Raw genomic sequence first — 27,508 nt, forward strand, 5'->3', positions numbered from 1 at the left:
TGGCAGAACTCATGGGATTCGATTTTTATTATGTTTACCAGAGCAAAAGTGAACTTAGGTACCTGGGATGGGTGTGTAAGTAAGGAAAGAAGGGTGGGTTTCACCAGATTTCCAGAGGGAATAGTGAGTGTGCATGTGTGAGCACACATTCTGGATTTCCAATGTGTTGAAGACTCTTTCGAGAGCTCTGTCCAGCAGATGTGAAATTTCCATCCAGAGAGACCTCAGAGACTCGGGGCCCTCCAGTGAGCAGATGTATGAAGGTGGATGTAAACCCAGTACCACACTGGGAAAAATGGAGCCTTTGTCTGGGGCCAATTCCACACTCCTGGTTGTCCTTAAGGGCCTCTTTTTGGGGGGGGTTGGTGGCCTAGACAATAAGTTGGAGTGCTTGACAATTTCATCTGGAGCATGCAGATTCAAGATGGGTTTTCCATGTCATCCTGGCTCTCTCTCAGGTTTGCTGTCTGTCTCTCTCAGGCAGTTCACCCAACTTGATCTACAGCACAGCTTATTTTTCATAACGGGCCACCGAGTACTTTGAACTGCCAGTACTTAGAAATAAAGGCAGAATTCATTTAAATGATAATCAAGGAAAACAAATCTGCTGCTCAGTTACTCTCTGTCATTACTCAAACACAAGAGCTGTTTTTCAGTGCAAATGGAGTCTTACGAGGTACCATGATATTACTCATGGGAGGACTGTGTAGAAGTTCTGATTCAAGGAGTCAAGTGATGTATAAACCTTCCAACCCTGCAGTGCATGGCTGAGGGTGGGAAATTTGAAAATGCAGCTCGAGTGATAGGATTCAAAACTGGGGAGCAAGGCAATTACAGAGAGCTTAATTGGATTAAAAGATACTGTGACTTAACGGAGGTTTCCTTGTTCTTGTGATAGCTCCTGGGTGGCTACTGGCTGTTTCCATGTGAAAATACTGCAGAAGTCTTCAGGAATTTCTTTTTTTTTCCCCTCCCTCTCCATATTACTCCAATATTTCCATATTCAGATACAGGTGATCAGTTTTGTCACTGAGCAGAACTGGGATTCCCTGGAAGTGTTCGACGGAGGAGATAACACAGCCACCATGCTGGGGAGCTTCTCTGGTATGTGTTCAGCATTGTGTGTGGTGAAATGCATGATGCAAGCTTCTGTTAGCATCAGCTGGACTTCAGCACGCACGTAAAGTTAAGCATATGTTTAACTGCCTCACAAACGTGACAGATTTAAGCATGTGCTTGAAGGGAGTCCTGTATTCCTGCAGGAAATGTTGATAGAGAGTCTTTGAAACAAAGCCAGTGGTTTGGGCTTTTGGGGTGAGATGCTGCAGTTAGGAAATGGAGCGCTTAAAGGAAAGAAAGAAAGAAAGAAAGAAAGCTGGTAGGGAGGGCCATGCTGGCAGGCTGTGCTCCCAGAGCTGCATTTTGGACAGAACTGCCTCGACCTGCTGCAGCTTCCAGGGAATGAAGGAGGAGAAGGAGCCTGGAGCTCCATCCACGCTGGTTCCCTTCAGCTGCTCCACTCTCAGTGCTTTTAGGCTGTCTGGTCTGTAAGTGGTAAAACTTCACATGATGAAATTCGTCATTATGCTTTGAAAAGGCCATTGCAGAGAGGCCTTGGGTATTTCTCAATTGGCCTCATTAGAACCTGATCAAAACCAACAGAGCTTGTTAAGTTAAAGGACTTTCTGTTCTTGGCCTCTCCTGCAGCAACTCTCTGAGGATATGAAGGAGGAGAAAAGAATCCTCTTCAGTATCTCTGTGCACCTCTTGTTTTCCCAGGAACTACAGTGCCTGCGTTGCTGAACAGCACTTCAAACCAGCTCTATCTGCATTTCTATTCGGATATCAGCGTCTCTGCTGCTGGCTTTCACCTGGAATACAAAAGTAAGAGCAGTGCAGCCTTGATCTCACAGTACCTCTGGGCAGTGGGGAAATGGCTCTAGAGCTGTTGCCTTGCAGAAGTGGAAGCTGTGTATTGTGGGGCAGGGGCAGTGGGCTTTCAGGCTCATGTGTGTGCAGTTCCCTTTCTCTCAAGCTGCGGAGAGGCAGCTGAGTGTAAATGGAGAAGGGGATGTGTGGGGTCACAGAGTGGCTTGGCATCACCGTTTGGTTCCTGTGTTGTAGTACAGCAAGAGCTGTGGAGGCCAAGGTATTAAAAATTCATGGGGAGTTTGCCTGTTCAACACAGTGCTGTAATCTCAGCTTGGGAAGTGCCTAAATGGTGCTGGCCAGATACAAGCAGGGACTGCCTGCTCTTTGCAGTCCTTCCTGGGCATTCAGTACCACAGGAGGCAGCTTACAGGGCCGGGCAGATCTTTGTAGGATTGTTCAGGCTGGAAGGGACCTCAGGAGGTAATCTCATCTAGCCTCCTGCTGAAAGCAAGGTCAGCTGTGAGATAAAACCAGATTACTTGCATCTTTATGCAGTCTGTTCTGGAAAAACTCCAAGGATGGAGACTGCACAAACGCTCTGGGCAGCCTGACATCACAGGATCAGTGCTGCAGCCCCTGGCCATCCTGGAGCTCTTCCTGCTGAACTTGTTCCACTTCTCTGAAGGTTTTCTTACATGGTGGGGAGCAAAACTGAGTGCAGTATTTAAGGTGCTGGCTAGCGAGTGTTGAGTAGAGCAAACAAGTGCAGAATGGCTGCTCTCAGCTCTGTTCAGTGCATCTGAATGGAGTGTTCAGCCAGCAGTCCTTGGACAGCAAGCAGCCTTGTGCATTTGTGGGGTACTGAAGGGTGTGACGCGGCCAGGAGCATGCCTGGTGCACGTTGCAGCTCTCAGAGGACCGGTTAATGCACGGTGATGGGCTGGCCCTGGTCCTGCATTGGTAGCAATGATGCTGAGCTGATGAGAGATGTGCTGGGACTGCTGTAACGTTCATGCAATCTTCCTTGGGGCAATGCAAACATAATAGTTTCTTGCTGGACACCACGTCTGACAATTGCTTTTGATTGCAAACCTTGTGTTGGTCTCCGAAGCCAACCAGTGTTCTGTTTATTTTTTCCAAAGCAGCAAATAGATTTGGAAGTGCATTTCGTTTTGTACAACATCCACAGAAATGGTGTGGCTGTTTGACTCCAGGGACTGCTCGTGCTTTTAGACGGCCAACTCGTAGTAAGCTTTCCAGCTTCATTGTGTTTGCAGATGGAAACCTTGCATATTAATGGCTCGAGCCAAATTACAGCAGCCGAGAAGATTTGAGAGAGGTGTGCTGTAGCTCTCTGGGAGCTTGGGAAATGTGTGTTGTTACAGAAATCCTCCTGCTGCAACTCTGCTTCTTCCCCACTTCTGTTTCAACCAGTAAATTCTGCGGGGATTGTGTTGCCGCACTGCAACAGTCGTGTTCAGGTTTTCGTGAGGCTTTGGGTTGCCAGGTTTGTTGGGTTTCTTGGCTGAGAAAATTAATAGGTGTTGATTTCCAGGGCAGATGGAAAGCAATGCAAATTTTGCTTGGCTTTTACGACTGAAATTCCACTGTATATAAGAATGAATGAAACACAGTGGCTACTGATTAGAATGGGAAGTTGCTTAGGGCTGTTTTCTGTGTCTGAAGGTCAGGCAGCTCAGCCACGGGTGGGCAGGGACTGAGTGCTTTCTTGCTGGAAGTGTGACTCAGATTTCCAAAGGAGAGTCACCATCACCTCTCTCCTTCTTTTCTTCACCTGCTTATGGCTCAGGCTGCAGCCAGGAGCTGGAGCAGAGCACTAGCCGTGCAGAGGTGTGAGAGGTAATCTTGTGGCAGCAGCAGGATCTCCCTGATCAGAATCGTAGCTCAGGTGGAAATGGGATTGAGTGACATTTTTGTGGGCTGTTCTGCAGGTCTGGCTTACTGCTTTTTGTATCACCTGGCAAATTCGTTCTGTAGATGAAAACAGGGAGAGTGGGGTAAAAGAATGAAACTAAGCAGCCTTTACACAGGAAGGAACAAATTGCATTCTTCAAACACAATATGTCCTTTATATTGCCAGCAAGGGGCAACGTGGGTAATTCCCTCCCTCATCCTCCCCAGTCTTTCATCAAATGCTACCTGGTCAGTAAAGGAACACACAACGGACTGTGCATACAGACATCTGATGAGGAGGGCTGGTGATAGGAGTTTTGATTCCTGAACTATTGAGCCTGAGTCAGCCTGCCCTGGGAAGGGATGCGCTGATGCAGATGCAGCTCTTCATTAACATTCAAGCCATTAATGTTCACTCAGAAACGTTTGTGGCCATGAATCACAGAAGGGTTAGTGATGCCTTCGTTAAGAGCAGTGTGTTCCAGATAGAGTGGTGGCACTGGATCCCAATACCTTCATGTCCAGGATCCCTCTGGGCCGTCCTTGAGGGGAATCCCAACAGCACCAAACTTTGCCCTGCAGCATCAGTGCTGGAGGCTGTTGGTGGGGCTGGGATGAAGTGAGGGTGTGTGCTTTGCTCCTGTCTGCCTTTCCTTGCTCCCAGAGCACTCACCCCTCTCTTGCCTTCCAGCTGTTGGCCTGTCCAGCTGCCCAGAGCCCCCAGTTCCTGGGAATGGCCTGAAGATTGGGGAGCGCTACCTGGTGAACGACGTCGTCTCCTTCCAGTGCGAGCCAGGCTATGCACTGCAGGTAGAGGAATGGGTTTGTAGCACAAGAAACAAAGGGTAACGATGAAGATTTGGGTGGGAGACCCTCTGAATTTTGTCTTGTTTTTCTCTCTGTCAGGGCCACTCTCACATTTCCTGCATGCCAGGCACAGTGCGGCGCTGGAATTACCCCCCTCCGCTTTGCATTGGTAGGATTCCTCCCTCTCTTCTTCCCTAGCAGATATTTATAGTGCCCATCTAAAAAACCTCTGTAAATCAGATGCTGATGAAACGGGGAAAAGTTTCTTGTCCAGACCGAGCCAGCTGCATTGTTAGAGCAGGATCTCTGTGAGCTTTAACCTTCTGCATTTCCCAGCTCCTCAGCCTGTTCTCCCATGTAAAGGAGCTTTAAAGGCAGCTGCATAAACCACAGCCCATGGTTTTATCTTCCTCGTGGTAGGGCAGCACGGCAGCCAGGGGCAGGGTACACTTGGTTTGCTTTCAAGTGCATCCCTTTGGCTGAGGGCTGCTGGAGTGGCAGGGAGGACAGGAGCTCTGTGAAGGTGTGAGTCAGAGGAATGCAGCTCGTTCTGGGAGTGAGATAAAGCATGGAAAGATCTTTATGAGCTGCAAGGGGAAATTTCAGCAGTCATGCCTGCAGGGCAACCAGAATGCCTAATTTTAAGTGTTTAAATTGTGGCTATCGTATAAAGTGTAAAAATCCAAAAATGGTTTTGTCAATAAAAACTCATTGCGAAGGGGAAAGCTGAAGCTGCTTTATACTGGAGGCAGGTTGTCTTTATGGGTTGAGAATTGTTTGTTTTCGTTGGTTCGTTTTTGCTCCTCAAACAGAGATCTGCAGGCTGGGGTTCGTTTTCTTTATGAAATGCATTTGGACGTCACCAGACCTGCCTCTTTTACTGTTTTCCTGCCAGTATCTCCAGACTGCACCACTTGGTGCCTTGCTGTCCTCACTCTGGTGTCTGCAGCTCCTGTGTGAGCACTCAGGGCTAGGTCTGCTGCCTGTTTCCCTGTAACAGCCCATGGGCTGAGGCTGCTGAGCATCTCAGGCCTTAGTGGGGGAGGACCAGGCAATTAATCTCCACCGAGGCAGAAGCAAGCCCTGGGGGAAGAGATCCAGAGGTGAAAGGAACTTGCTGGAGGTTTTGGATTATCTTCAAGCAGTATTTTGCTTTTAGCAAATCTAGATATTTAATATTCATATTGCACATTTTACAGCTTTGAGAGAGACATTTATGCATTTAATAGCTTTAGTTAACAGTTATTTCAGGCTCCTGCTGTTTTAGCTTACATCATTTTGCTTTAAAGTAATTATAAGAGCTAACAGCTCTTTCATCTGATGATCTTCAGGCCAGCAATATGAGCAGAGACAGTTACAGCAGAATGTCTGAGCTAAAGGGCTCACAGCCCTGGGAGTTGCTCCAGGAGGAACCAGAAGCCCTTCAGCTCAGCACTGGGGCAGGTCCAGTATGGAAAAGGATCCCAGTGTTGCACCAGTTGATGACAAGCTGAGCAACTACAAGTTTTGTGTTTTCTTCTGTCCTCTTCTGATCAGCACCAGCCATGAAGCTCGGCTGGATTCTGCCCGGCTGGGCTGTGCCTCGTGGGCACTGTCGTGGTGTAAACACCAGTACAGTTCAGTTCAGCATCTCCACTTCGGGGCGGTCGTGGTTAAGTGATGCAGACACCCGTCCACCTGTCTGCTCCTATCTCTTAGCTTGCATCACACTTGGCTGGAAAAGGTCATCCAGCTTCAGAGGCACATAAACATGTCTCCACAGCCAAGTGTAGATCATTATAAGTGACACAGTCCTTGGAGGGGCTGCTGCTAGCAGCACTGGGGCTCCTTGTCCTTTACAAGTCATGCACCAGTGTGTCTAAATACTGCCAGACCATGCTGGGTGCCAACCAACTGTGCACGAACCCTGCTCAGAGAACTCCTTGCCTCCCTGGCAGTGGACTGATTTTCTTTTAGTCCGCTTCATCCAGATGCTTGACTCCTAAATAATTTAGCAGTAGTACTACTAAAGAGCCATTAAAAGGAAGAAGAAACTTCTGGGAAAAGCCTCATTAGTAGTAAATGTGCACACAGAGATACTGGACAGAGGGAAGCTGTAGCTTTGCTGTCAGAATGAGTTAGGAGCACACCTGGGTGTATTCTGTTAGATGGGATTACTGTAACAAGGTAGAGGTCATCCAGATAAGCCTGAGAAGATGATATCTGTGCTTCACGTGATGCTTTTCGTAAACATATTTTGTGTGCCGTGTCATCTCCGGATCACTTCTTGGTAGGGAATTTGCTCCAGTCAGTGTGCAAACATGCTGTTCTATATTTATCAGTAATTGCCTCGAGAGCGACAAGTATAGCAGTCAAGGTAGATCAGTTAACCAGATAAAGCAGAAGAAAATGGAAGCAAAATAAGATCATTCTTTTTCTTCACAGTAATTTTGGCGGTGGTTAAAAATTCATACAAGTGCAGTGTGCGTGATGGGCACTGCTGTGGTGTCCACAGAGAGAGCAGGCCATCCTCCTCTCCCCCTGCAGCTTAGGTCTGTCTCTCCCACTGTGGTCACCAGAAGTGCATCTCTGGGTCGAGGCTGTTGTCTTGAGGTCAGGAGAAAGGTGCATGCCTTAGTAATGCAGCCATTTGGTGCCTGGCTAATCTGTGCTAGTTCCCCTTTTTTTTCTTCATAGCTTTTTAATTTCTTTCTTTCCAACGTGGCTGATTGGCCATGGCCACTGTCCAGAGAGACCTGCAAGTGATCCTGAATGTTAACACCATTGATTTTACAGCCCAGTGTGGAGGAACAGCCGAGGAGATGGAAGGAGTGCTCCTGAGCCCAGGGTTCCCAGGAAACTATCCCAGCAACCTGGACTGCACGTGGAGGATATTGCTGCCGGTGGGATTTGGTGAGACAATCAGTTTTGGTGTGAGCTGGCTGTGTGCAGTTGGGCAAGAGAGGGGGCTGCATAGCTGTGTCTTTGCCTCTGTAATTTCTTCATTGGCCAAGTGCAGAGTGCACAGGAAGTCAAGCAGCCTGAAAGCCCAGCATTGATAGCCTGATCTGGGCTGAAGCTCGCAGGACAGTCGCCCTTTTCCTCCAGTGCAGTGCATCTTTTTCCTTGCTGACCAGGCTGCACTGCGCAGTGCCGACGTGCCAAGGCTCGTGGGTATCTTTCAAGGCACGCTGTTCATTCTTCCTCTCCAGGTGCTCACATTCAATTCCTCAACTTCTCCACGGAGCCAAACCATGACTTCGTTGAGGTGCGCAATGGGCCGTACGACACCAGCAGCGTCATCGGGCGCTTCAGCGGCACCGAAATCCCAGGCTCCCTCCTGTCCACGTCCCACGAAACCACCGTGTACTTCCACAGCGACCACTCGCAGAACAAGCCAGGCTTCAAGCTGGAGTACCAAGGTCAGGAGGCCACTGATCAAGCTGCAGTGGGGCAGTCCTGTCCCCAGGTGCTCATGGGGAGGGTGGACGGCACGGCTGCTGCTGCTGAGTTCATTCCACGAGGCCTTAAATCCAAATGGGTGGAAAGGTGTCACATAAAGACTGTGCTTAATCCTCACGACTGGGATCTGTTCATCCTGACTTAACGCCTAGGGCAAATAACAAATGTTCCTAGAGTGCTTTCTGACAGTGAGCTGTCTTTGAATTAATTCCAGCCAGATTCACTTAGATCTTGGCTCTGTTGACTGTCATGGGCAAGGAGAGGAGTGTTCAGCAGCTGTGGGTTTGCTCTGAAATTTTGCAGCTGATTTTCAGTCTCAGCTGAAGTCCAGTTTGAGCGCTCCCAAATGCATCCCTTCCATCCTCAGCTGCAGCTTAGCTTTGTGCTGAGGCAGGCTGGTAGAGGGGACTGAGATGATGAGTAAATAGATAAATAATATGACAGCAGGGCTTGAGGCTGCCTGTGAGACTTCAGCCTGTGGAAGGAGGACCTGAACTTTTGGTCCTGCTTGGTCACCGCCCCACCTTTAACAGGGTCTTTGCAAAACTCTTTGGAACTTCTTTGTCCACCTGACATCGGTCTGTGGGAGCAAGGGCTAAGGACACCAAGGGCTTCATACTGAAGATAATGAGAACAGGATTTGCTATGCAGCAACCGGGAGCCAAGTGGTCCAACTGCTGCCTGGGAGAGAGATCTGAGGAGTGGGAAAGATGGAGCGTGTGTCTCCAGCCATGTGCTGTAGCCAAGGACTGACAAAGGGCTGCCTCCCCAGAAATAGCAATAAAAGCCACTACTCATACTTAATTGAAAACATTAATTTTGTCTCAGCTGTCCTGTTCATGCACCATATAATTCATGCGCTGCTGCACAATTTAGGAAGGAATGTGTTCTGTGAGGCACTCTGGGTAATCTCATGGAAATTGCTATGCAAATTAGCTCGAGCAAGGCTGACCAATAATTTATAATGCCAGGTGGAACATGCTAACCAATTGACTTACATTCATCATCAGGACTGTCCACGTTTTGTTGAAAAACAAGGCCAATTTCCCAATTAGAAGTGAAGTGTGGGGTGACCCTGTGAACGCAGGCTCTGAGAAGCCAGAGGAGCAGAGCATTGTCCCTCGTCCTCCATGCAGATGCGTGCATGGTTCATTAAAGTTTTATCTCTTTCAATTAAGTCATTGTGTAAGGGGCAAGTAGCTAAGCAGCGTGGTAAGCGCACAGTTCTTGCTTTTATGAGAAAATCAGAAGTATTAAATGTTTCTCCATTTATTTAACTATTTTTCAGCGTATGAGCTGCAGGAGTGCCCTGACCCTGAGCCTTTTGCCAACGGTGTTGTACGAGGGGCTGGTTACAACGTTGGCCAGTCCATCTCTTTTGAGTGCCTGCCTGGCTACCAGCTGATCGGTCACCCCGTCCTGACGTGTCAGCACGGAACCAACAGGAATTGGGATCACCCCCTGCCCAGGTGTGAAGGTATGGCTTTGGGATCACCCTCCGAGCACCTCACCTGGCATGCTGGGGAAAGAAAAGGCCTCAGCTCTCAGTTCTGGCCTCCTTTTGAATCATTGCTCTGAGATAAGGCTGAAAGTTTCTCTGGAAACAAAAGCGTTGCTGGAGGCAGGCTGGGATTGAGGGCTTTGCATGAAGCATCAGCCCCCGAGGTGATGAAGCCTTTCTCAGTACACTCATGTTCAGCATGTTTCAGCCAAGCGAAGGCAAACATTTCTGATCAGCTCAAAACCAAGGTGCATCTTCTGAGGAGGAGCGTTTGAGCCTGGTGCTGCTGAGAGCTGCCCCTGGCTGGTGGCTCTGGGAGCTGTGCCTTCGCACTGAGGCACTCCAGGGTTGTAGCAGTAGTATCTTTTGTCTGCTTTATTTCTTCACTTTTGTTCCATTGTTTTAGCATTTTTGATCAGCTGATCTGCAGAACTTGCCTTCCTCCTACAGAGCCTTGTGTGCCCTAATTCTCCAGCTGATGCAGTTTCTTTATGCAGGAGGTCGGTGCTGACTTTCTTGATAGATAAACACCGAATCGGGAAGGAGTGAAATGAGCTCCCAGAGCTTGCTGAAGAACTCAGGGCCAGACCAAAAATCATGATTTCATTGGTTTTCACACACAGAAGTACACACACTTCTTCGGAGAGCACAGAAACTGTGTGCTGTTGCTGTTCTGCCCTTAGCAGTCTCTGAAAAAGTCTCTGGCAGCTCTGGGGACAGTCATTGTGCAGAGATTGGTTCCCTGTCCAGTCTCCATAGCGTGGCAGTGATGACATGTCAGAAATGATCTTGCACGTGCTGTGTTTCCTGAAGAGCACGTGTGCCAGGTGGACCCTGCTTTCTGAGGGAGCAGATCTGAGTTCTTGGCTTCAAAGCTCCAGTGTCCGTCTTCTCATTTCACATCCAACGGGGCTCTTTCAATCTTTTATCCTGTGGGCTGAGGTTTGTGAGGTTTCCTTTAGAAGGGTTTCGTGCAAGCTGCTCATTGAAGATTTCTGCTGCACTTCCCAGGAGCACTGACCTTTATCCCAGACTCCCCAGTGCACTTGGTCTGCACTGGGGAATGAGGGAGAGCTGATGCTTTCCCTCTTTCAAGTCCTAAGTCCTTGAACTCCAAGAACAGAAAGCATGAAGAACGGGATCCTAGCTGTGCTCCCTGCGACTCCAGCAATGCAGGGCTGTGCTGCTGGGAGGGCTGGTGAGTGATGGTAGCAGAATGATGCCCTTTCCCTCAGGCAGCATCAGCTCTGCCAGCTGCAGCCATCCAGGCCTTAGTTCTTCACTGTGTTTTTAAGTAGCCTTCCTGTTCTGCAGCGCTCGTGACAGGACAGAGGGGTGAGAGGATAGGTGTATGTTGGTCCCTTTGCTTTTTTCCCTGTGCAGGAACATCTGCTGGGCTGCAGTGCTGTTAAAGTCAGTGCAGAGTGTTCCACTTCTGGCCGTTTCCTTAAATGCAGCTGAGCTGGGTGGTCCATTTCTGCATACCAGCAAGCAGTGATGACGCACTGCCTTAGGCTAACCACCTCACCTGCCCCACACAGGTCACAGCTGAAAGCCCATTTAATTAAAAGAGAAGTTGTAGTTCCAGAATAAAGGCACAGAGGCTGAGTTTTCCAGCAGGACTCCTAGGAGTTTTTTCTGCTGATCAGCAGGGTAGAAAGAAACTTGGCCCCTAAGGTTCCTCGGGTATTTGTTTAGAAAAGTAAGTGTATGGGTTTATATAAATACACTGGGTTTTCTCAGCTTGACAAACCACGAGAGAAAGCAGAGCAGAACCAGGCAGTAAATATCTGGGGCCAGGCTCGAACTTCATGCTTGGCACATCACGTCACATCCAGAGTGGTGAAGATCTGTGGGGCTACTCCTATATGAACAGGAGAGTGTGTTGTCAGGTATCAGTATAGCACTCAGCCTGACTTAATAAGTTGTGCTGGGAGGAAGAATGTGCTAACCTAAGCCAAGGACTGGGTTAACACAGCTGTGTGGCTTCTGAAAGGGAGCTGGCTGAGGCAGAAGACTCTGCATTTACCCTCTGTGAGATCCAGTAGCTGATTTTTGTGCACGGGACTCCTGGACCTGGGGACCTGCTGTGGCCCTCCTGCACTTCAGCAGGATGTCTGCTTTCTATCTCTCTTCTTCACTGCCCTGGCTGCTTCTAATTATGTCTCTGTAGCTTCCAGGCTCATTTAGACCTGGAACATACCTGGTGCAATAGAACTGTCGTCTTGATTAATGAAGTGGATGCTGCTGTTGTACAAATAAATCATCATTTCCCCCCTGCTCTGATGTGATCTGTGGAAAGCCAGCTGCTCGATGGTTCTGGTCCAAGCCAAGCTGTCTGAGCAAGTGCAGAGATTTGCCCACTGATGTGATCTGGTCAGGAGCTGTGTTTTCCATGCATGGGTGCAAACAGCTGGTGGACCCCAAAGGCTCTTCCTTGGCCGTAAGGAGTTGATTTGTGCAGCTGGCCATCACATCTGTACAAAACAGCCCGACAGTCTCCTTTCAGCTGCAGAGCACTGAACAAATTTATTGTAATGGAATGGAGTTGAAAAGGTTCAAGCTAGCTGTGACAGGCATGAACTATTCATGGTGAGGCAGGATAAGGTTTTGGGGCTGGATGCACCTGTGTCCAGAACTGCTTTTAGCTAAAAAGGAAAGGAAAGGAAAGTGGGAAAGAGAGGATATCAGAAAGGCATTGCTTCGGGGGATATTTCTTCAGCGGGTCTGTATTTGTTTGGTTACCTGCAGTGCCTTGTGGGGGCAATGTCACCACCCAAAATGGAACCGTTTACTCTCCTGGCTTCCCCAACCAGTACCCCAATTCCCAGGACTGCACGTGGCTCCTTACAGTGCCTGTGGGCTACGGGATCCATCTCAACTTCACTCTGCTGCAAACTGAGCCCTACAACGATTTCATCACGATTTGGTGAGTACAGCAATGGTGTGAGGACTGAGTAGGCAGAATGCTTCCCCCAAACCCTGAGCGGGTTCTGTGTGTGTGGTATAGGAGAGTGATGGCTGCCTAGGATTAAAGGTGGGTAATGGTGCCTTTCTCTTGTATTTCTCACCTACAATTCTAGGGATGGTCCACAGCAGACAGCCCCGCAGCTTGGAGTTTTCACTGGTAACACTGCGAAGAAGTCAGCCCAAAGCTCTTCCAATCAGGTCCTGGTGAAATTCCACAGTGATGCTGCAAACGGAGGGATTTTTGCCATTTACTTCTATGGTCTGTATTGCTTCCTGCACGATGCGCACAGTTCTTGCCTCCGGGATGCAGAGGGGAACGGGTCAGCTGCAGCTTCTTGCAGGGAGCTCTATTTCTAGGGGAGACAGTATGTGAAAGAAAGAGGTTTCATCCTGCAGTGCTCGCAGGTTCGAGATGGCAGGTCTCTTATGCAGTCGGGTGCTGGCGTGGCCACGCCACGTGGGCAGATGCAGAAATCCATCTGTAACGTTGCAGTAACTCAAGCACAGCCAAGTGCCCGCGCGCTGACAGCCGTGCCAGCCCTGCGCCTCTCTCAAGGTGATGCTGTAAATACTGTCCTCTCCGTGGCAGATCCCATTATGGATAGCTCCACTCTGTTTGCTTAAAGCTCTCCCTGCCTGCAGTGGTAGCTGGATACGGTGTTGTCTTTCCAATGCCACGCTAAACCGATCGGGTCATCTTGCTGTCCTGCTTTAAATGACAGCTGTGTTCCAGCTGAGAGGTGACTTCGTTTCCATGGGGAGGAGAATGATTCTTGTAAATCCCTGAATTATTTGGGGATTCTTCGGTGTGAGCACAGCTCACACCAGAGAGATGTGGTGGGTATTACATCAAAATGAGAGCGTTTGCTTTCCGCCTCTGAAAGAGGACCCAATTTTAAATTGGATTAGCTAACAAGTTGCTACGGCAGTGCTGGGGTTTGGGAAGGTGCAAATGGAGACCTCCTCTTGCTTTGGTAATTTGCTTGCAGCAACTTCAGCCAAGTCTGACATGAATTACACGATGGATCTGTGCAGAATGCTCCAGCTTGCGTTCAGTTCCGAAAGGCAAGAATTATACAGATAGGCTGAATTTAAAGAATGCTTGCCAGGCTTCGCAGGGAATTGGTTTCCTGCTGCAAAACACTGCAAGATTTATATTACCAGGCCATGGTGTGCGTGGAGGGGTTATGCAAAAAAGTGAGCAGTATGTGAGCACTGCTGCAGGAGTGAATGCTTCCCTCTGTAATACGAATCACTTGCTGTCTGTGCTGCACTCAGAGCCCATCAGCATGTGTTGCCATTCCCCAGCCCTTCGTTCTGAGGTTTCTTTAGCTCGTGGTTTCTCTGAGGTCTGAGGCCACCCTGGGCTTTCCAGGTCTGGAGCAGTGCTGGGAGGAGCTGACGTCAGCCAGCAGCCACTTGGAGCCCGTTTCCCAATGGGCACTTTGGGCCCTTTATTGGAGCACTGCTCGCTCCCTTTATGCTTGGGGCTTTAGTGTAAAGCCTACCCCGAAGATTCAGTGATTGAGGTGGTTGCCTCCCAGGCTCTCACTGTGCATGTGGAGCCTCGTAGCAGTGGGGAGATGGGAGAGAGGGGAGAAATGTTCATTCTGGGATCGCACAGCACAGTCACCGTGCTGGCATTGCTCTTTGGGGTGTAACTGCAGGAAATGGAATTTCCTCAGGATCTGTAGCAACGAATATTTTCATTTCTTCAGCTGCACGTTGGCAGATCTAGGACATAGACACCCTCCTTCAGCTTTAAATTGTCTTTTCCCCATGCAGCACAGATCAGCAGCACCCTCATCAGAGAACCATTGCTCTTTCAGATGCCTGCACAGAAACATTTCCTCAGGGCCGAGGAGAGGAAACAAAAGAATGATTGAGAGAGCTCGAAGATTCAATAGCAGCCCTTGAAAAATGAGGATGTGGCTCCTATTATGAAATGGGTTAGCTCAGGTGCCAGCGCCAACCCAAGTGTGAGCGTGATGGGAGGGGGTTTATGGCACAGTAACTCAGAGGGTCCCACTGTGGTTTCAAGGACGGGACTGTGCTTTGTCCTGCTGAGAACAAATGGATGTGCTGTTGAAAGGAGCTCTGCCACTGCTGCATCACCCATATGCTGAAGCCTTCTTAATCGCACCTCCTTATTGAAATACGGCCCATTAAGGAGAGGAGATTAATGCTGTAAATGCGGGTTATCTTTCCACTTCAATAGATGCTGTCGAGTGCTTTTTAAATCGCATTTAATTTCAATTTGTGTCGCGGATTCCCCCTTCCCCCGCTGTCAAACATCTGTTTAAAAGATTGCAAACAAGTACGTCCCTCTGGCTCTGTGCAGCAGAAGGGCTCTCCCCCCCCCACACCCCTGCGTGCTGCCTCTCCCCTCCTGCACACACAGGGAGATGATGATGATGATGGTGACACAGTCCCAGGGATCTGTGGGCTGTAGCAGAGCCCCGTTCTTGGATACGGCACAGTCACAGAGTACGGAGCACTCCGTGCCTGCAGTGCTGACCTCCCTGCGTTATTGTTCTGCCCCAGCTTGGGGGGTAGGGAAATTGGGGTGAGAGGATGGGAAATCTGCTTCTTCACATGTGTATTTAAGCGTTATCATAAGCCTCATTAAGGGTGCTGCCAGCTTTGCTGCGGTGTGAAGAGTTCGACATAGCGGAGTTAGTAAGAATTAATATTCAGTGGCAGCTTGAGCTCCAGTATCTTAAATTAAAGGGCTGATATAAATTTCAGAGGAAGTTATGCTTGTCCAGGGTCAGGTGCAGGGGGAGCAAAGATGCAGAGAAGTGCTGAGCAAATAGCAGAAAATGTCTTTCATTAATATTCATTTAGTTCCCAGTACCATTTTTCCCCCAATTTAGCCATGCTTGCAGCTCCCGTGTGTTTGTTTTCATCAGCAGTGCAGCTCTCAGACCTCATGCACCCATCTCCTCGTGAGCACTGCATTTGTTTTAGCCTGTGTGTGCCCATCTCTAATTTTTGATGAAAACGTGCCCTTTTGAGGTGTATTTGATCAGGTGCACGAGTCCTAGGAAATCCACTCCTGCTTTGGAGTCCACCTCCCCATGCAGTCACCCAGTGCCTCTGATGGACCCCCTCACCAGGCAAAGTCTGCACGGCTCTGCCTGATGTGAGATATGAACTTTTCAGCCTTGCTGGGATGCTCTGGGACCCGAGCAGCACCCAGAGTTTGCAGCTGGAAACATTTGCACTCCTGGAGTCATCTGTGGAAGAAACTCATGAATAATTCCGGGTTAAAAATAAGTCATGGAGGTTTTTGATCTCTGTTCGGGGTCAGGTGGTAAAGATGAGGTTATCTGAATAATTATTGTAATTTACTTGATGCTCGAGCAGTCTGAGACTTCTCTGCCGTGATTGACCAAACCCCACTGAGGGTCACCAGGGTCTTCTCGTGGTAGCCCAGAGGACAGTAACATTGCCTCATGGCAACACCCATCAGTTACCGTTCAGTGCTCATCCAAACAGAGCCCAGGCACCTCTGGATCCACAGACTGGTGAAAATCTGTTCCCTATTAGGTGCAAAATAGACTGCTCTGGGGCACAGATAGCTGGAGCCATCTCTGTAGCGTTTGGAAGAGAGAAGGGCTGGTTGCATTTCTGCCAGTTCCTTCTGCTGGTCAGGGGAGGATTTGCTCCGATGTCTGTTGTGCTTGGCACTGAGACAGCCGTGGCTGCTCTCATCCCCAGCTAAACATTTGCTGCTCTTCCTTCACTGTCTTTTCAGCCTACCAGCTCTTCAGGTGTCAGCCTCCAACCATGGTTCCCAACGCAGAAATCATCACTGAGAATGAGGAGTTCAACATAGGTAGGCTCGTGGCCCCTGAGCCCTCCTTCCCTTGCTGTCCTCAGCCTGGCAGTGTCTGCAGGAGGACACAGCGTGCTGTCCATCCCAGATCCAGGGCTCCAGGAGACCCCTTCACACGTGTAGTTGTGTGATGTTGCCTGGTCCCCCACACATCCCTCTTTCTCAGGACACGATTCATCCTTCTCCTCGGTCAGGATGTTTTCTCTTTCTTGCTGCAGGTGACATCGTGAGGTACAGATGCCTTCCTGGTTTTACACTGATTGGAAATGAAATCCTGACCTGCAAACTGGGCACTCATCTGCAGTTCGAAGGCCCTCCACCCACCTGTGAAGGTACAGCCTGACGTCCCCATGGAGCACCCAAAGCTTTCCTGCCCTGGGACAGCTGCCATGGGCACAGGGCTTGAACAGCAAGCAGGATGGCAGCTGCGAGAGGTTTCCATGCACACGAGGGGTTAATTTTCAGACTTCCAGAGCCCTGATGGTGCAAAATCACAGGGCAGGGCTGCTCCCCTGCCTTCCTCACAGCACTGGGCCACGCACCTCTCCACTGGGCTCAGCCAGCAGGAGCTAAGTGATGATGAGGGATGTGCTGGGTGACTCACTGCAGCAGCTCTCTGATAAATGATAGGGAACTTCCTCCGCTTCCTGCTGGGGATCTGTGGGCTCTCAGCACCATATGGAAGGGCTGTGCTTCTTTTTGGTGCTGCCAGATTACCCCCCAGCAGCCTGAAGGCAGGAAGGCACTCGGAGCTCGGACTTGCTGAAGTGGGACTGGCTGAAGCCGCGCTGATGGAGCTTTGCCGTGCTGTGTGTCTGCCTGCCTCCGTGAAGTCATTAAAGCACTCACCCAGACGTCCTTACCCGGGGTTGGGGAGGGGGAGGAATTGTTCCTGACACTTTGCCAGTGAGATGTGAGCAGCCAAAGCTGGGAAGAGCAGGCTGCAGCTCGGCGCGTCACCCCTGTGAGCAGCAGCCCCCGTTAGTGCCGCGCAGTGTCTGACGTGGGAGAGAAACGAATGCCCCAAGCACGCTGCATTGTGCACCTTGCAGCTGCTCAGGAGGGATCCCAGGGATGTTTCTGTGCTACCACGTTACCGTATTTATCCTCTGGATTCCTGCTGCTACTTCTGTTCGCTCCAGCTGTGATTATTTCATCTCCTTCATTCCCTCCTATCTGAACATTTTTACCGTATAATGGGATATTTTCCTGTAGCTTTATTCTCTCTGAAATAGCATGACTGAAGGAGAGAAAGGGAGGTCATTCAATTATTTGCTGATGGTTGTTAGCCTGGGGGTAAAGGGACTCCTTAAATTACATCTGGCCACCAATTTACAGAGGTCAAAAAATCACTGATGGGATTAAGGATTTGGAAAGAATACAGTGTTCTTTCTGGATAGTTCTGGCTGTTTTCTATTAATACAAGTGCAGTGTTTGCACTGGGTTTTAGAGACAATTATGGATAAAGTAAGATCCCTTTCTCTTTATGCTTTCTGCTCACTTTGTGTGTTGGCCTCCTCTCCTGGGGTGTCGTTGACGGCCTTTTCATTTTAGGGCTTTCAGCTGCATTGATATGTCCAGAATTCCACCGAGTGGGCTCCAGTGATTAGAGAAATGAATTGGAGTTCTCATATCCTAGCTGACAACTCCTTGGGTGCCCTGGGATCAGTCTGTCATTCCCTACTTCATTCTGCCTCGGGTAATGAAGTTTCCAGGGGCTTCCAAGAGAGCGCTCGGCAATGTGAGAACAGTTGTGGGGTTGCGGTGCCACTCATTTTGGAAGGCATGTGAAATGGTGCAAAGATGGTTGTGTATTTTTGTGTTCTTGCTTTTTGCCCCTTCCTTTAAATCTGGCGTTCATTTCCTGAGGCCTGTCCTTCTCGTTCCCTGCAGTGCCCTGCCCCATGAACGAGGTGATGACGGACTCCACGGGTGTGATCCTCAGCCAGAGCTTCCAGGGAAGTTACCCTCACTTCCAGACCTGCTCTTGGGTGGTCAAGGTGGAACCTGGCTACAACATCTCCCTTACCATCGAGTACTTCCTCAGCGAGAAGCAGTACGACGAGTTTGAGATCTTTGATGGTAAGAGATTCACCAGTTCGACTTGGGTGGCAACTGTGGGGAAAGGGGAGAGACAGCAGAGCTGTGAATCCCATCCGCAGAGCCCGTGCAGGCCAGGTGATGTAGGTCTGGAAGAGCAGTCTTCCTAAAGATGTGCATCCAAATGCAGAATACAGGCACGCTGCTGTTACACACTTCTTCCTTCCAGGTCCCTCTGGCCACAGCCCACTGCTCTTGTCACTGAGTGGGAATTACTCTGCCCCTCTGACTGTTACCAGCAGTGGGAACAAAGTCTATCTCCGTTGGTCCTCTGATCATGCCTACAACAGAAAGGGCTTCAAAATCCGCTACTCAGGTGAGTGCCCAGCAGGGCTGCGTGCCTCTGCCAGCAGCGTGGTCATCCCCTCAGCCTCAGATCCCCACGAAATTACTGCACAGGGGCAGAGGCCATCTGTGACCACAGAAGGTGCCAAAGCGTGGGGGGGGGAGGGCACACAAAGCTGTGTCCTGAGGCTGGTGAGACTTGGGAAAGCAGCTCCACCTCCAGCAAAACCCAGCCGCTGTGGCTGGGCTTCCTCTGCCACCCCTAGCAATCAGAGCACAGTGTATAACCGCAGACAGCTTGGCTGTGGATGAGCAAAACCCATCCCATGCAATTCAGTCAGGATTCTGTGCTACAGGACTCCTGTGCCTCTGCAAAGATGGGACCATTCTGGTGAGACTGGTTGCTCATTCAGCACAGTTCAGCTGCTGCGTGCTGAGTGCTCGCTGAGAATCCCTTGAAGTGAATTACTATTTTTTGGAGCTTTGCAACTTTTAATTAATGGAAGTTATAAAACCGGGTTGAGAACTCGCCAGCAGGTCATAAATAAGTAATGACTTTACTCAGTAAATGAATTAAGTAATATTTAATTATCAGAGATGACTCTTTATTTCTAGAGCCGAGTGAAACGTAGGTAGTAGCTCCATGCTCTTTGCTCCTGTGTATCTGTCCCAGGCTCTGTTTCTTGTACAGCCTCAGGTTACAGCAGGCAGCTGGAGCCAGGACAGCCGTGTGATTCCAAGCACAGGAAAGGGATCTGTGGTGCTGCAGGGATTTATGTACCTCCCTTTGCCCTTCTTGCAGCTCCTTACTGCAGCCTCCCACAGCCACCAGCCCATGGTCTGATTCTCAGCCACTCGGGGCTGCAGCCCGGCTCCACGCTCCGCTTTGGCTGTGACAGTGGCTACCGACTCGTGGGCCACAGCACTGCCACCTGCACCCAGCATCCTCAGGGCTACTTCCACTGGAACCAAGCGATCCCGCTGTGCCAAGGTGAGAGCGAGGACCTGGGAGACCCGGGGAGGATGGAGTGAAATGGGATAAATGGAAAGCTGCTCTAGTTCCCCCATTCCCCGCTGGGGCTTTGAGCTGCGTGGGGGCAGTGGGAGGTGGTCCCCGTATATCCACATCCTAGGGATGATGAGCAAGGAAGGGAGTTGCCTGCTGAGGAGCAGAGGGTCGTGGTGGGGCAGGTGAGGGAAAGTCTGTCCCATTGCGTAGAGTGTTTGAATTCTCAGTGGAGGCACAGCCAGGCCTCGGCTGGGGACAGGGGGAGCCATTGCCTGGAAGAATCTGGAAAGGAGGGGAAGTAGTGTGAGTCTACACTGAGTCCTGCTGGGATCTGGTGGTTGGAGTTTCCTTTCTTGTTTCTGGAAATCCACTCTCAGCTCTGTGTGTGTCCGTGGGGGATGAGAGTTCCTGGGTTTCAGATGGTGCCCGGTTTCTGTTGGCTTCATATAAGATTTAGGCATGCCGTTGTTCTTTCCACATCACCTCCTAATTAGCCGTAATCGTTATGACATACCATACTTAGCACATGGCTCCTTCCAGGCGTGGGAGGGAGGGCAGGACAGGGCAGCATGCCTGGGGCTTTGCATTCACACTATTTCCTCTCTGTGTGCACACTTTCTGACTGCACCTTTTTCAGAGTCCACCAATCATCCCTGCTTCTTTGTGTTGATAAGATGACCATCGCCATTCGGATGAATCCTTTCATTGCCTTTGAGCATTCATCCCAAATTCCAAGGGAACTGAACGCAGGGGATTCATATTGCATTGACTTCCCTGGAAACCAGCCAGAGAACAGAGGCAGCACAGGCAAAATCCCATTGCTCTGTCTGTATCGTCACCCAGCCCAAGCCTTAAGGAAAAGCAGGATTATTTAGTGTGGGGGGTACCAGAGAGCCTTGAAAATTCCCTTCTGTTCAGGGTTGTGGTTTCATGGGCATGATGGGTCAGCGGTTGGATTCGATCATCTCAGTGGCCCTTTCCAACCTGTATGCTTCTGTGGCTTGCTCGTTCCCTTGTGGAAGCTGCCCTGCCTCCGAAGGGATGCTCTGCAGTGGGGGTGCTTAGTGGAGCCCTCTCAAGGCTGTATTTATGTAAAGCTCCTCCATCTCCACAGCACGGTGCTGTTGGCAGGGGACAGCTGGGGAAATGGACACAGACTCTGGTGATGATTTAGCTGCATCAGTAGCTGGGTTGGGGCTGCTGAGCCACACAGATGAGCAGCACCACGAGCCAGGCACGCGCAGGGGCTGTCATGGCAACTGTGCCTGTGGATCCTTACCCAGCACAAGGCATCTCTCTGATGCACTGGGTCTTTTTTTTTTTTAAGGAAAATCACACAATCCAGACAGTACTAACACTGCTGAGTACTTAACTGCGTGTGCTGGAATGCCACCTGAACCTCGTGTTCAGCTCCAGAGGATGTATTTACCTCCAGGATGTGCATGGGGTGTGGATTTCAGGCACAGAGGCAGAAGGGGATGGGCAGAGAGAGGATGTGGGATGTTGGGAGCGTGTTAGAGGGTGGGAGCAGAGCAGTCCTCAGGAGCTGTCATTATGACAGGTCCTGTCCATAACCCCTTTGGGAGAGTCACCTCCTCTCTCCGTTCTCCCATATTCCCATCAGGGGTCTTAAAGCTGGCCCGTGGGTGCCCTGAGCTGGATGTGGGAGGTGGGCGAGCAGCAGCCAGCAGAACCATAGGAGAATTCGTGGCATTGCAGCTCCCCCTGGCTCCCAGCAGCTGCGAGTGGGGTTGGCACAGCTCTCCGAGCTCAGGTCAGCTGCAGAAAATCCAGCGCTGCTTTTTTTTTGCGTTGCTCCCAAAGCCAACTGGCAACCTTTTGTTTTGGGCTCTACTCAATTTCTCATCCTTTCTGGTGGCCAGAACCAAATGGCAGAGGTTTGGGAACTCGATCCACAGCGCAGCATAAATTGCTCACACAATCAGCTGTGTCAGGAGGAGGGGAACCGGGGTCCCCTCAAACACATGGTCTAGTTAACAAGTGACATTTCCCATGGCTTCCTCCTGCCAGCACATAATCCTCTTCCCCTTCCCGATCCCCTCTGAATAATCTTTACGACATGCTCTGTCCTCACTGACATTTATGGAAGCAGCAGAGAATATTCTGCAGGGAACAATCTTGTGTTGGCACAATGGAGGAGAGCACGAGATGATCTAATATGCCTTTTCTGTCTCTGCTGCCTATTTTTAAGCTGCTTTGTTTGTGGAATCCCAGCTGCAGATTTGCTTTCATAGCCTCTGTCCGTTTTCCTAGCACATGTTCTTCCTGCAGACTGAGCTTTTGTACCTCTGCACCCCATAAGTGCTCCTTTTCCCCCAGGTCCCACTCCCTGTGGGTCTCTCCTGGCCGAATGGTGATTGTGGTTTCCCCTGGAACAGCTTCTGTCTTCAGTCTCTGATTTTTGTAGATTTCGATGCCCAGGATTTGAGCTTCAGAAATGCTTTTTGGAGCAGGACTATTGCCACCCGAGGACTAAAGCTGGGCTGTGTCAGTGATAAGTTACCCGTAGCTCCTTCTGCTCAAGGATGGCAGATTGCAGAGAAGGATGGGATGCACGGAGCCCACTTGGTGCAGCAGTTTGCAGTCCCTTTAGCTCTTCCTGACTGATAGGTCTTCATGTTGTAGCCTGACCGCCTGCAGGAGAAGAGAGTTACTTTTCTGTTATTTCTGATGGCCCAATGATCGTTTTAGTTAACTGTCTCTGGCCCAGAAGTGCTGTTTTATTGGTAACTAACTACCAGCCGTGCTGCTGCTTTTGGGATCTCCCTCTCCAACCCCAGAGAGCAGCAGAGAATTGAGCAGAGAGAGGAGGAGGCTTTGCAGGGGGCAGTGGCAAGGTAAGGGCCCGCTTTCACCATCCCCTCTGATAGGATGCAGCATCAAAAAGCAATAGCAACAGAACTGCGGGGTGAAAGTGAAAGGGTAGGACTTCCCAGGCCCCCTCTTCTTCTGCCTTAGAATGACATTGGTATTCAGCGTGGCTGCTCGTCTAGACACCCAGCCTTGTGAAGAGATCTGCCAAGCTCCTTAGCTCGACGAAGTGACACACGTGTGATTATCATTTCAACCAGGGCTCTGCCTGATCATGCTAATACGAGCCTGCAGAATTACTCACACCTATTAGCAACACCAGCATCTGCGAGGTGCTGTGTGACTGCTCCAGGCTTTGGCCGACTCATGGAGGAGTGATGGCACTGAAGTGTCCTGGACCTGGAGTGGTAGAAAGCTCCAGTGGTTGTGCTGATGCTGTGCATGAGAATTTGGTTTCTCCTTTCCGTGTTCAGTGGGGTCCACGTCACCAGGAGGTGACTTCTCTAAGGTTGATGACTTTCACACTCCTGTTTGTTTGCAGGGGGAGTAACAGGAAGGTGAGTTTGGGTTCAGATATGAGCACAGGGCTCTGGTGACATAGGCTCAGCTTCCAGTTCATGCATTAGCTGGATGGGAGCAACTCAGGTTTGATTTCTCAGCTCTTAGGAATGTTGGGAGAGACCGGTTTGAATGACAGATTCCCAGTGCTGTTTTTCTCAGCATTAGGGAAGAGGGCAGCAGGGTTTGCAATAACTTGTGAAACTCCTGCAGCATAAGTGAGTGTGATTCCAGCCTGTCTGCATCTGGCTGGTGCTCGCATTGCTGTGTCCTGCCTGGCCCTGCACAGCAGCAGTGGTGCAGAGCTGCTCCTCCTGTCCTGTGCAGACATTTGGCCTTGTGCCTCTCTGCCAGTTTTCCCCTCGAATTTCCCTCTCCACCTTCTATGCTAAATTTAGCCCTCCTTCTGGCACTCCATAATTATAGAATTTGCTGCCTACTGCAATCCAGAAGTGCTGCTAGAAAAGGGTTTTGGGTTGTGTCTGTTGTGGGATGTAAATACAAACCATTATTGCTGTCTAATCCTTTATCTCTGTGTGAAAACTTTTGGATCCTGCATTGATGCATTTTGTGTTACAGATATCACAGAGTATGAGCACACACTGGTACTGAGCACTGGCTTTGCTTTCAGCCTTAGAAAAGAGCTGAAAATCTGTTCCTCTGTGGAAGTGGGCATTTGTTGCAGCTTTGGGCTTCAGCAGCGTGCTGGAGCTTTCCTAAACAGGAGAGCCTGGGGCCAGGGTTTCAGCTCACTTACACATACCTGTGATAAAAGTGGGAGCTGCCTGATTGCTCAGCTGCTTTCTGCCCTCCTCCTTCCCAGCTCTCTCCTGTGGAGTTCCCAGAGCCCCAAAGAACGGCGTCGTCTTCGGCAAGGAGTACACAGTGGGGACAAAGGCTGTGTACCACTGTGACCAGGGCTTCCAGCTGGCTCCTGGAGAGCCACCCAGCACTGAGTGCCTGCAGGAAGGGCAGTGGAGCAACGGCAACCAGCCCCCACCCTGCGTGGGTGAGTACCATGAGCACCATCAGCCTGCTCCAGCAGGGACAGCTCTGCCTCTTAGGTACAGCATTCAGTACACCCGGATCCTCAGCCCGTGTAACTCGTGCCTGGGATCCCCTCTCTGGTGCCTTGTTTTTCCACTTGTGAAATAGAGACGTTGGTGCTACCCCCCGTTTAAAAAGCCACCCTGCTTCCTGAGATACCCCAGAGCACCCTGTTAACATCTTTGTCCCGTTTCTTTCCCCGGCCCCCCACGCCTGGCTGCTAGCTGTCACCTGCCCCGATATCAGCAGCATAGCTGTGGAGCATGGCCGCTGGCGGCTGACCTACGAGATCCAGTACCACTACAACGCCCAGCTGATGCTCATCTGTGACCCTGGGTACTACTACACAGGCCAGCGGGTCATCAGGTGCCAGGCCAACGGCAAGTGGAGCATCGGGGAGCCCATGCCAACCTGCAAAAGTAAGGACAGAGCTGAGCCACAGCAGGGGCTGCTCGGCTGCGTGGGGCACCTGAGTGCCACGGGGCAGGGGTGCAGCTGTGCTGTCACACACAGCTTTGGGTGCTGCTGGCTGCAGAGCTGTGCTGCTGAAGGAGAGTTGGGAAGCAGGGAGAGGTCGTCTGTTGATCTGATCCTGTGTTTAATTTAAACACTTCTGCAGGAGCTCAAGCACATTAGCTCATCTGTCGCTGTCAGGTCCCAGCAGCTTAGCTGTCACCGGTGCCAGATGCTCTGAAGTTGGCTTTTAAGAAAGAAAATAAAGAATTCTGATTTAAAACCTAACCTCTTCCAATTTGATGCAAATGCCAAGTTTATGAGGGTAACGGAGTCACCTGTAAATCAAAAGCATTCCTGGCAAACAAGCAGCTCTCAGTCGTTCTGACACAACCTCAGTGCTTTGGATCTCCTCCTTTGTCAGAGGTGGAGTTTTTCTTCTTCCGAGTGCAGGTAGAGGCAGTGAGATTTCTCCTTTGGAATGGCAGCTCTCCCTTCCCTCCTGGCTCTCTTTGTTTCTGGAGATGTGACTGCCAGCTTCAGTGACAGATGTAGTTTTAGCCCCACTAGCTCTTCAGCCAGATCCAGGAGCGTGAGCCTGACCCCATTTTATTTCTCCTGCGTTATTGCCACATAAATTCAAATGACAGGAACTTGGCAGTGCACTAAGGTCAGAGGAACCCAGCATGAGTCTCTGTTTTCTTGCTGAGTGTGAAGGCTCCCAGTGGGTTTGCAGATCTTTAAGGCAGGTGAAATAAAGAGCTGAGCTTTGTGTCTGGAGCTGCATGTCCGAGGGCTCCAGCTGCACCGGGGGGAGGGGGCTGCCAGGCTCTCATCTGGGTGTCCTCTCTGGGTCAGGTCTGGAGACTGCAGCCCTATCCATGAAGTCACTGCCAGAAGCACAGAGGTCTCCAAGGCCTCTGATTTGAAATCCCACATTAATCTTGTGCCATTTTGTGGGTTTTTTGAAAGTCATTGCTTCCCAGCTGCGTCTGGCGATGGGTTCATAATGGAAACATCTCTGTATGGAGAACTTCCTGTGTGCAAAACTTGTCTGGCTTCCTCCCAGCCAGTCTGAACCACTCCTGCTCTACTCATGTCTTGAAGCACGAGTATCACAGTGCTTATTTTTCAGCTCGTGCAACGGGACCGAACTGTTTAATAATCTTTCCTACTCCTTCCTGCTGTGGATAATGACTTGTGGCAATAATTGTCACCGCCTTTTTGTTAAAACAAATGAACGAAATGAAATGAAAACACCGCCGCCTAACCCTGCCCATCCCCCCTCACTGTGCTCTGGGGCTCCTTCCAGTTATCTCCTGCGGGGACCTGCCAACGCCGCCCAATGGGAACAAGATCGGCACGCTGACCAGCTACGGGGCCACTGCCATCTTCTCCTGCAACACTGGCTACACCCTGGTGGGCTCCCGTGTGCGCGAGTGCATGGCCAACGGGCTCTGGAGCGGGGCCGACGTGAGGTGCCTGGGTACGTGCTGGCGCTGAGGATGCAGGTCAGGAGGGAGGGGAGGGAGCGGGGGTCTTAGATGCTGATTTGAGAAGGAACCCAAGCGAGGACTCGGCGCTAGCGAAGCGTTGGGGTCGTCAGTACAGCAGATGTGAGATGTTTGGAGACCGGAGAGGAGAGCTTTAAAAATGATCTGCTGTACTTGCTGCTGCCCCGCTTTTATTTATGACTGCAGAATCTCCCGCTCGCACCCACCCCGGCAGGCTGCGGGCAGGAGCTCTCACCGCTTCCCCCATCTCCCTCCCGCAGCCGGGCACTGCGGCGTCCCCGACCCCATTGTCAACGGGCAAATCAACGGCGACAACTACAACTACCGCGGCAGCGTGGTGTACCAGTGCAGCCCCGGCTTCCGCCTGATCGGGATGTCCGTGCGCATCTGCCAGCAGGACCACCGCTGGTCCGGGAGGACCCCTGTCTGTGTGCGTAAGTATGTGGTCAGGTCTTTTAGCCCTGGCTGAGGTCAGAGGACGAGAAAACACACGGAGGGTTTTGTTGAGAGTTTGCAGCAGTGAAGAACCAGTCGGTTTTCCCGGCGTTCCCTCGGCTGAGGAGCTGTTGTCCCCCGTACTGTGCTCCTGAAGGGTGGATGGGGGGAAGTGCTTCTCGTTCACAAGTGCTGTCAGGATGAGCATCAGCTGAGCCCCTCCCCCTCTGCCCCTCTCTTCCCGTTCAGCCTGGTGTGTTGCTGGCAGCTCTGCGGTGCAGGGCAGCCATCTCTGCCACTGATAGCACGTACTCAGTTACAGAGATGACATTGGGAGATCAGGGGAAACGTGGTCAGGTTTCCAAAAGGGACAGTGCTTGGAAGTGAGCCTGCTGTTTCTCCGGGCAGTCCGAAGATGAGGTTGGTTCCAGCTGTCCTGCTGGGAGCAAATCTGGAGTGGCAGGTCTTGTAGGCAGCCACCCTTGGCTCGGGAAGGAGCAACCTGTGGGCTTTCAGGTTGCTTTGCTCATTTTTCTGCTTCTCAGAGCGTTTCACACCCAGGCTGTACTTTGCACGCACACCCTGCACGGTGTGTGAACATCTCTGGGCTTTGCCCAGGACAGAGCTGAGGCATGGCATGGCAGCAGTGGCATCCTGGCAATTCTGACTGCTTGGCTTCTTGCTTCTGTATAAATTCCACTTCACTTTGCTGTTTTTCACGCACTGAATTTCCTGTGGATGAGCCCAGGTGAGGGTGGGCTTTCTGAGGAGGGCTCATCAGGGTGTGGGGGGTTGGAGGCAGACATCGTCCCCGCCAAGCACACTGCTGTTATCACCTTCCTTAGGAGAGCCACGCTTTGTGCCAGAGAAGGTCAGCCTCTCTCTTCCTCTGATGCACAACCTTGACTCACCTTGCACAACCTTCTCAT

General features: G+C 50.7%; 1 protein-coding gene across 1 annotated transcript in view; it reads left to right on the forward strand.

The window, feature by feature from the left end:
- The window catches only part of CSMD2 (CUB and Sushi multiple domains 2), a 223,065-nt gene that overhangs the window by 170,302 nt on the left and 25,255 nt on the right, over positions 1 to 27,508 (forward strand). The window contains exons 36-53 of the mRNA XM_065744632.1: positions 1,008 to 1,104; positions 1,780 to 1,884; positions 4,478 to 4,596; positions 4,693 to 4,762; positions 7,369 to 7,485; positions 7,785 to 7,994; positions 9,323 to 9,511; positions 12,287 to 12,464; positions 12,619 to 12,764; positions 16,266 to 16,346; positions 16,565 to 16,678; positions 18,240 to 18,428; positions 18,616 to 18,762; positions 19,534 to 19,722; positions 23,954 to 24,139; positions 24,402 to 24,596; positions 25,943 to 26,120; positions 26,331 to 26,578. Coding sequence (XP_065600704.1) covers positions 1,008 to 1,104; positions 1,780 to 1,884; positions 4,478 to 4,596; positions 4,693 to 4,762; positions 7,369 to 7,485; positions 7,785 to 7,994; positions 9,323 to 9,511; positions 12,287 to 12,464; positions 12,619 to 12,764; positions 16,266 to 16,346; positions 16,565 to 16,678; positions 18,240 to 18,428; positions 18,616 to 18,762; positions 19,534 to 19,722; positions 23,954 to 24,139; positions 24,402 to 24,596; positions 25,943 to 26,120; positions 26,331 to 26,578 — 2,758 coding nt within the window. The remainder of the gene's footprint in view (positions 1 to 1,007; positions 1,105 to 1,779; positions 1,885 to 4,477; positions 4,597 to 4,692; positions 4,763 to 7,368; positions 7,486 to 7,784; positions 7,995 to 9,322; positions 9,512 to 12,286; positions 12,465 to 12,618; positions 12,765 to 16,265; positions 16,347 to 16,564; positions 16,679 to 18,239; positions 18,429 to 18,615; positions 18,763 to 19,533; positions 19,723 to 23,953; positions 24,140 to 24,401; positions 24,597 to 25,942; positions 26,121 to 26,330; positions 26,579 to 27,508) is intronic.

This window comes from Cyrtonyx montezumae, unplaced genomic scaffold, assembly GCF_038088225.1.
Source record: "Cyrtonyx montezumae isolate F1298 unplaced genomic scaffold, pur_monq_1.0 scaffold_31, whole genome shotgun sequence".
Lineage (NCBI taxonomy): Eukaryota > Metazoa > Chordata > Aves > Galliformes > Odontophoridae > Cyrtonyx > Cyrtonyx montezumae.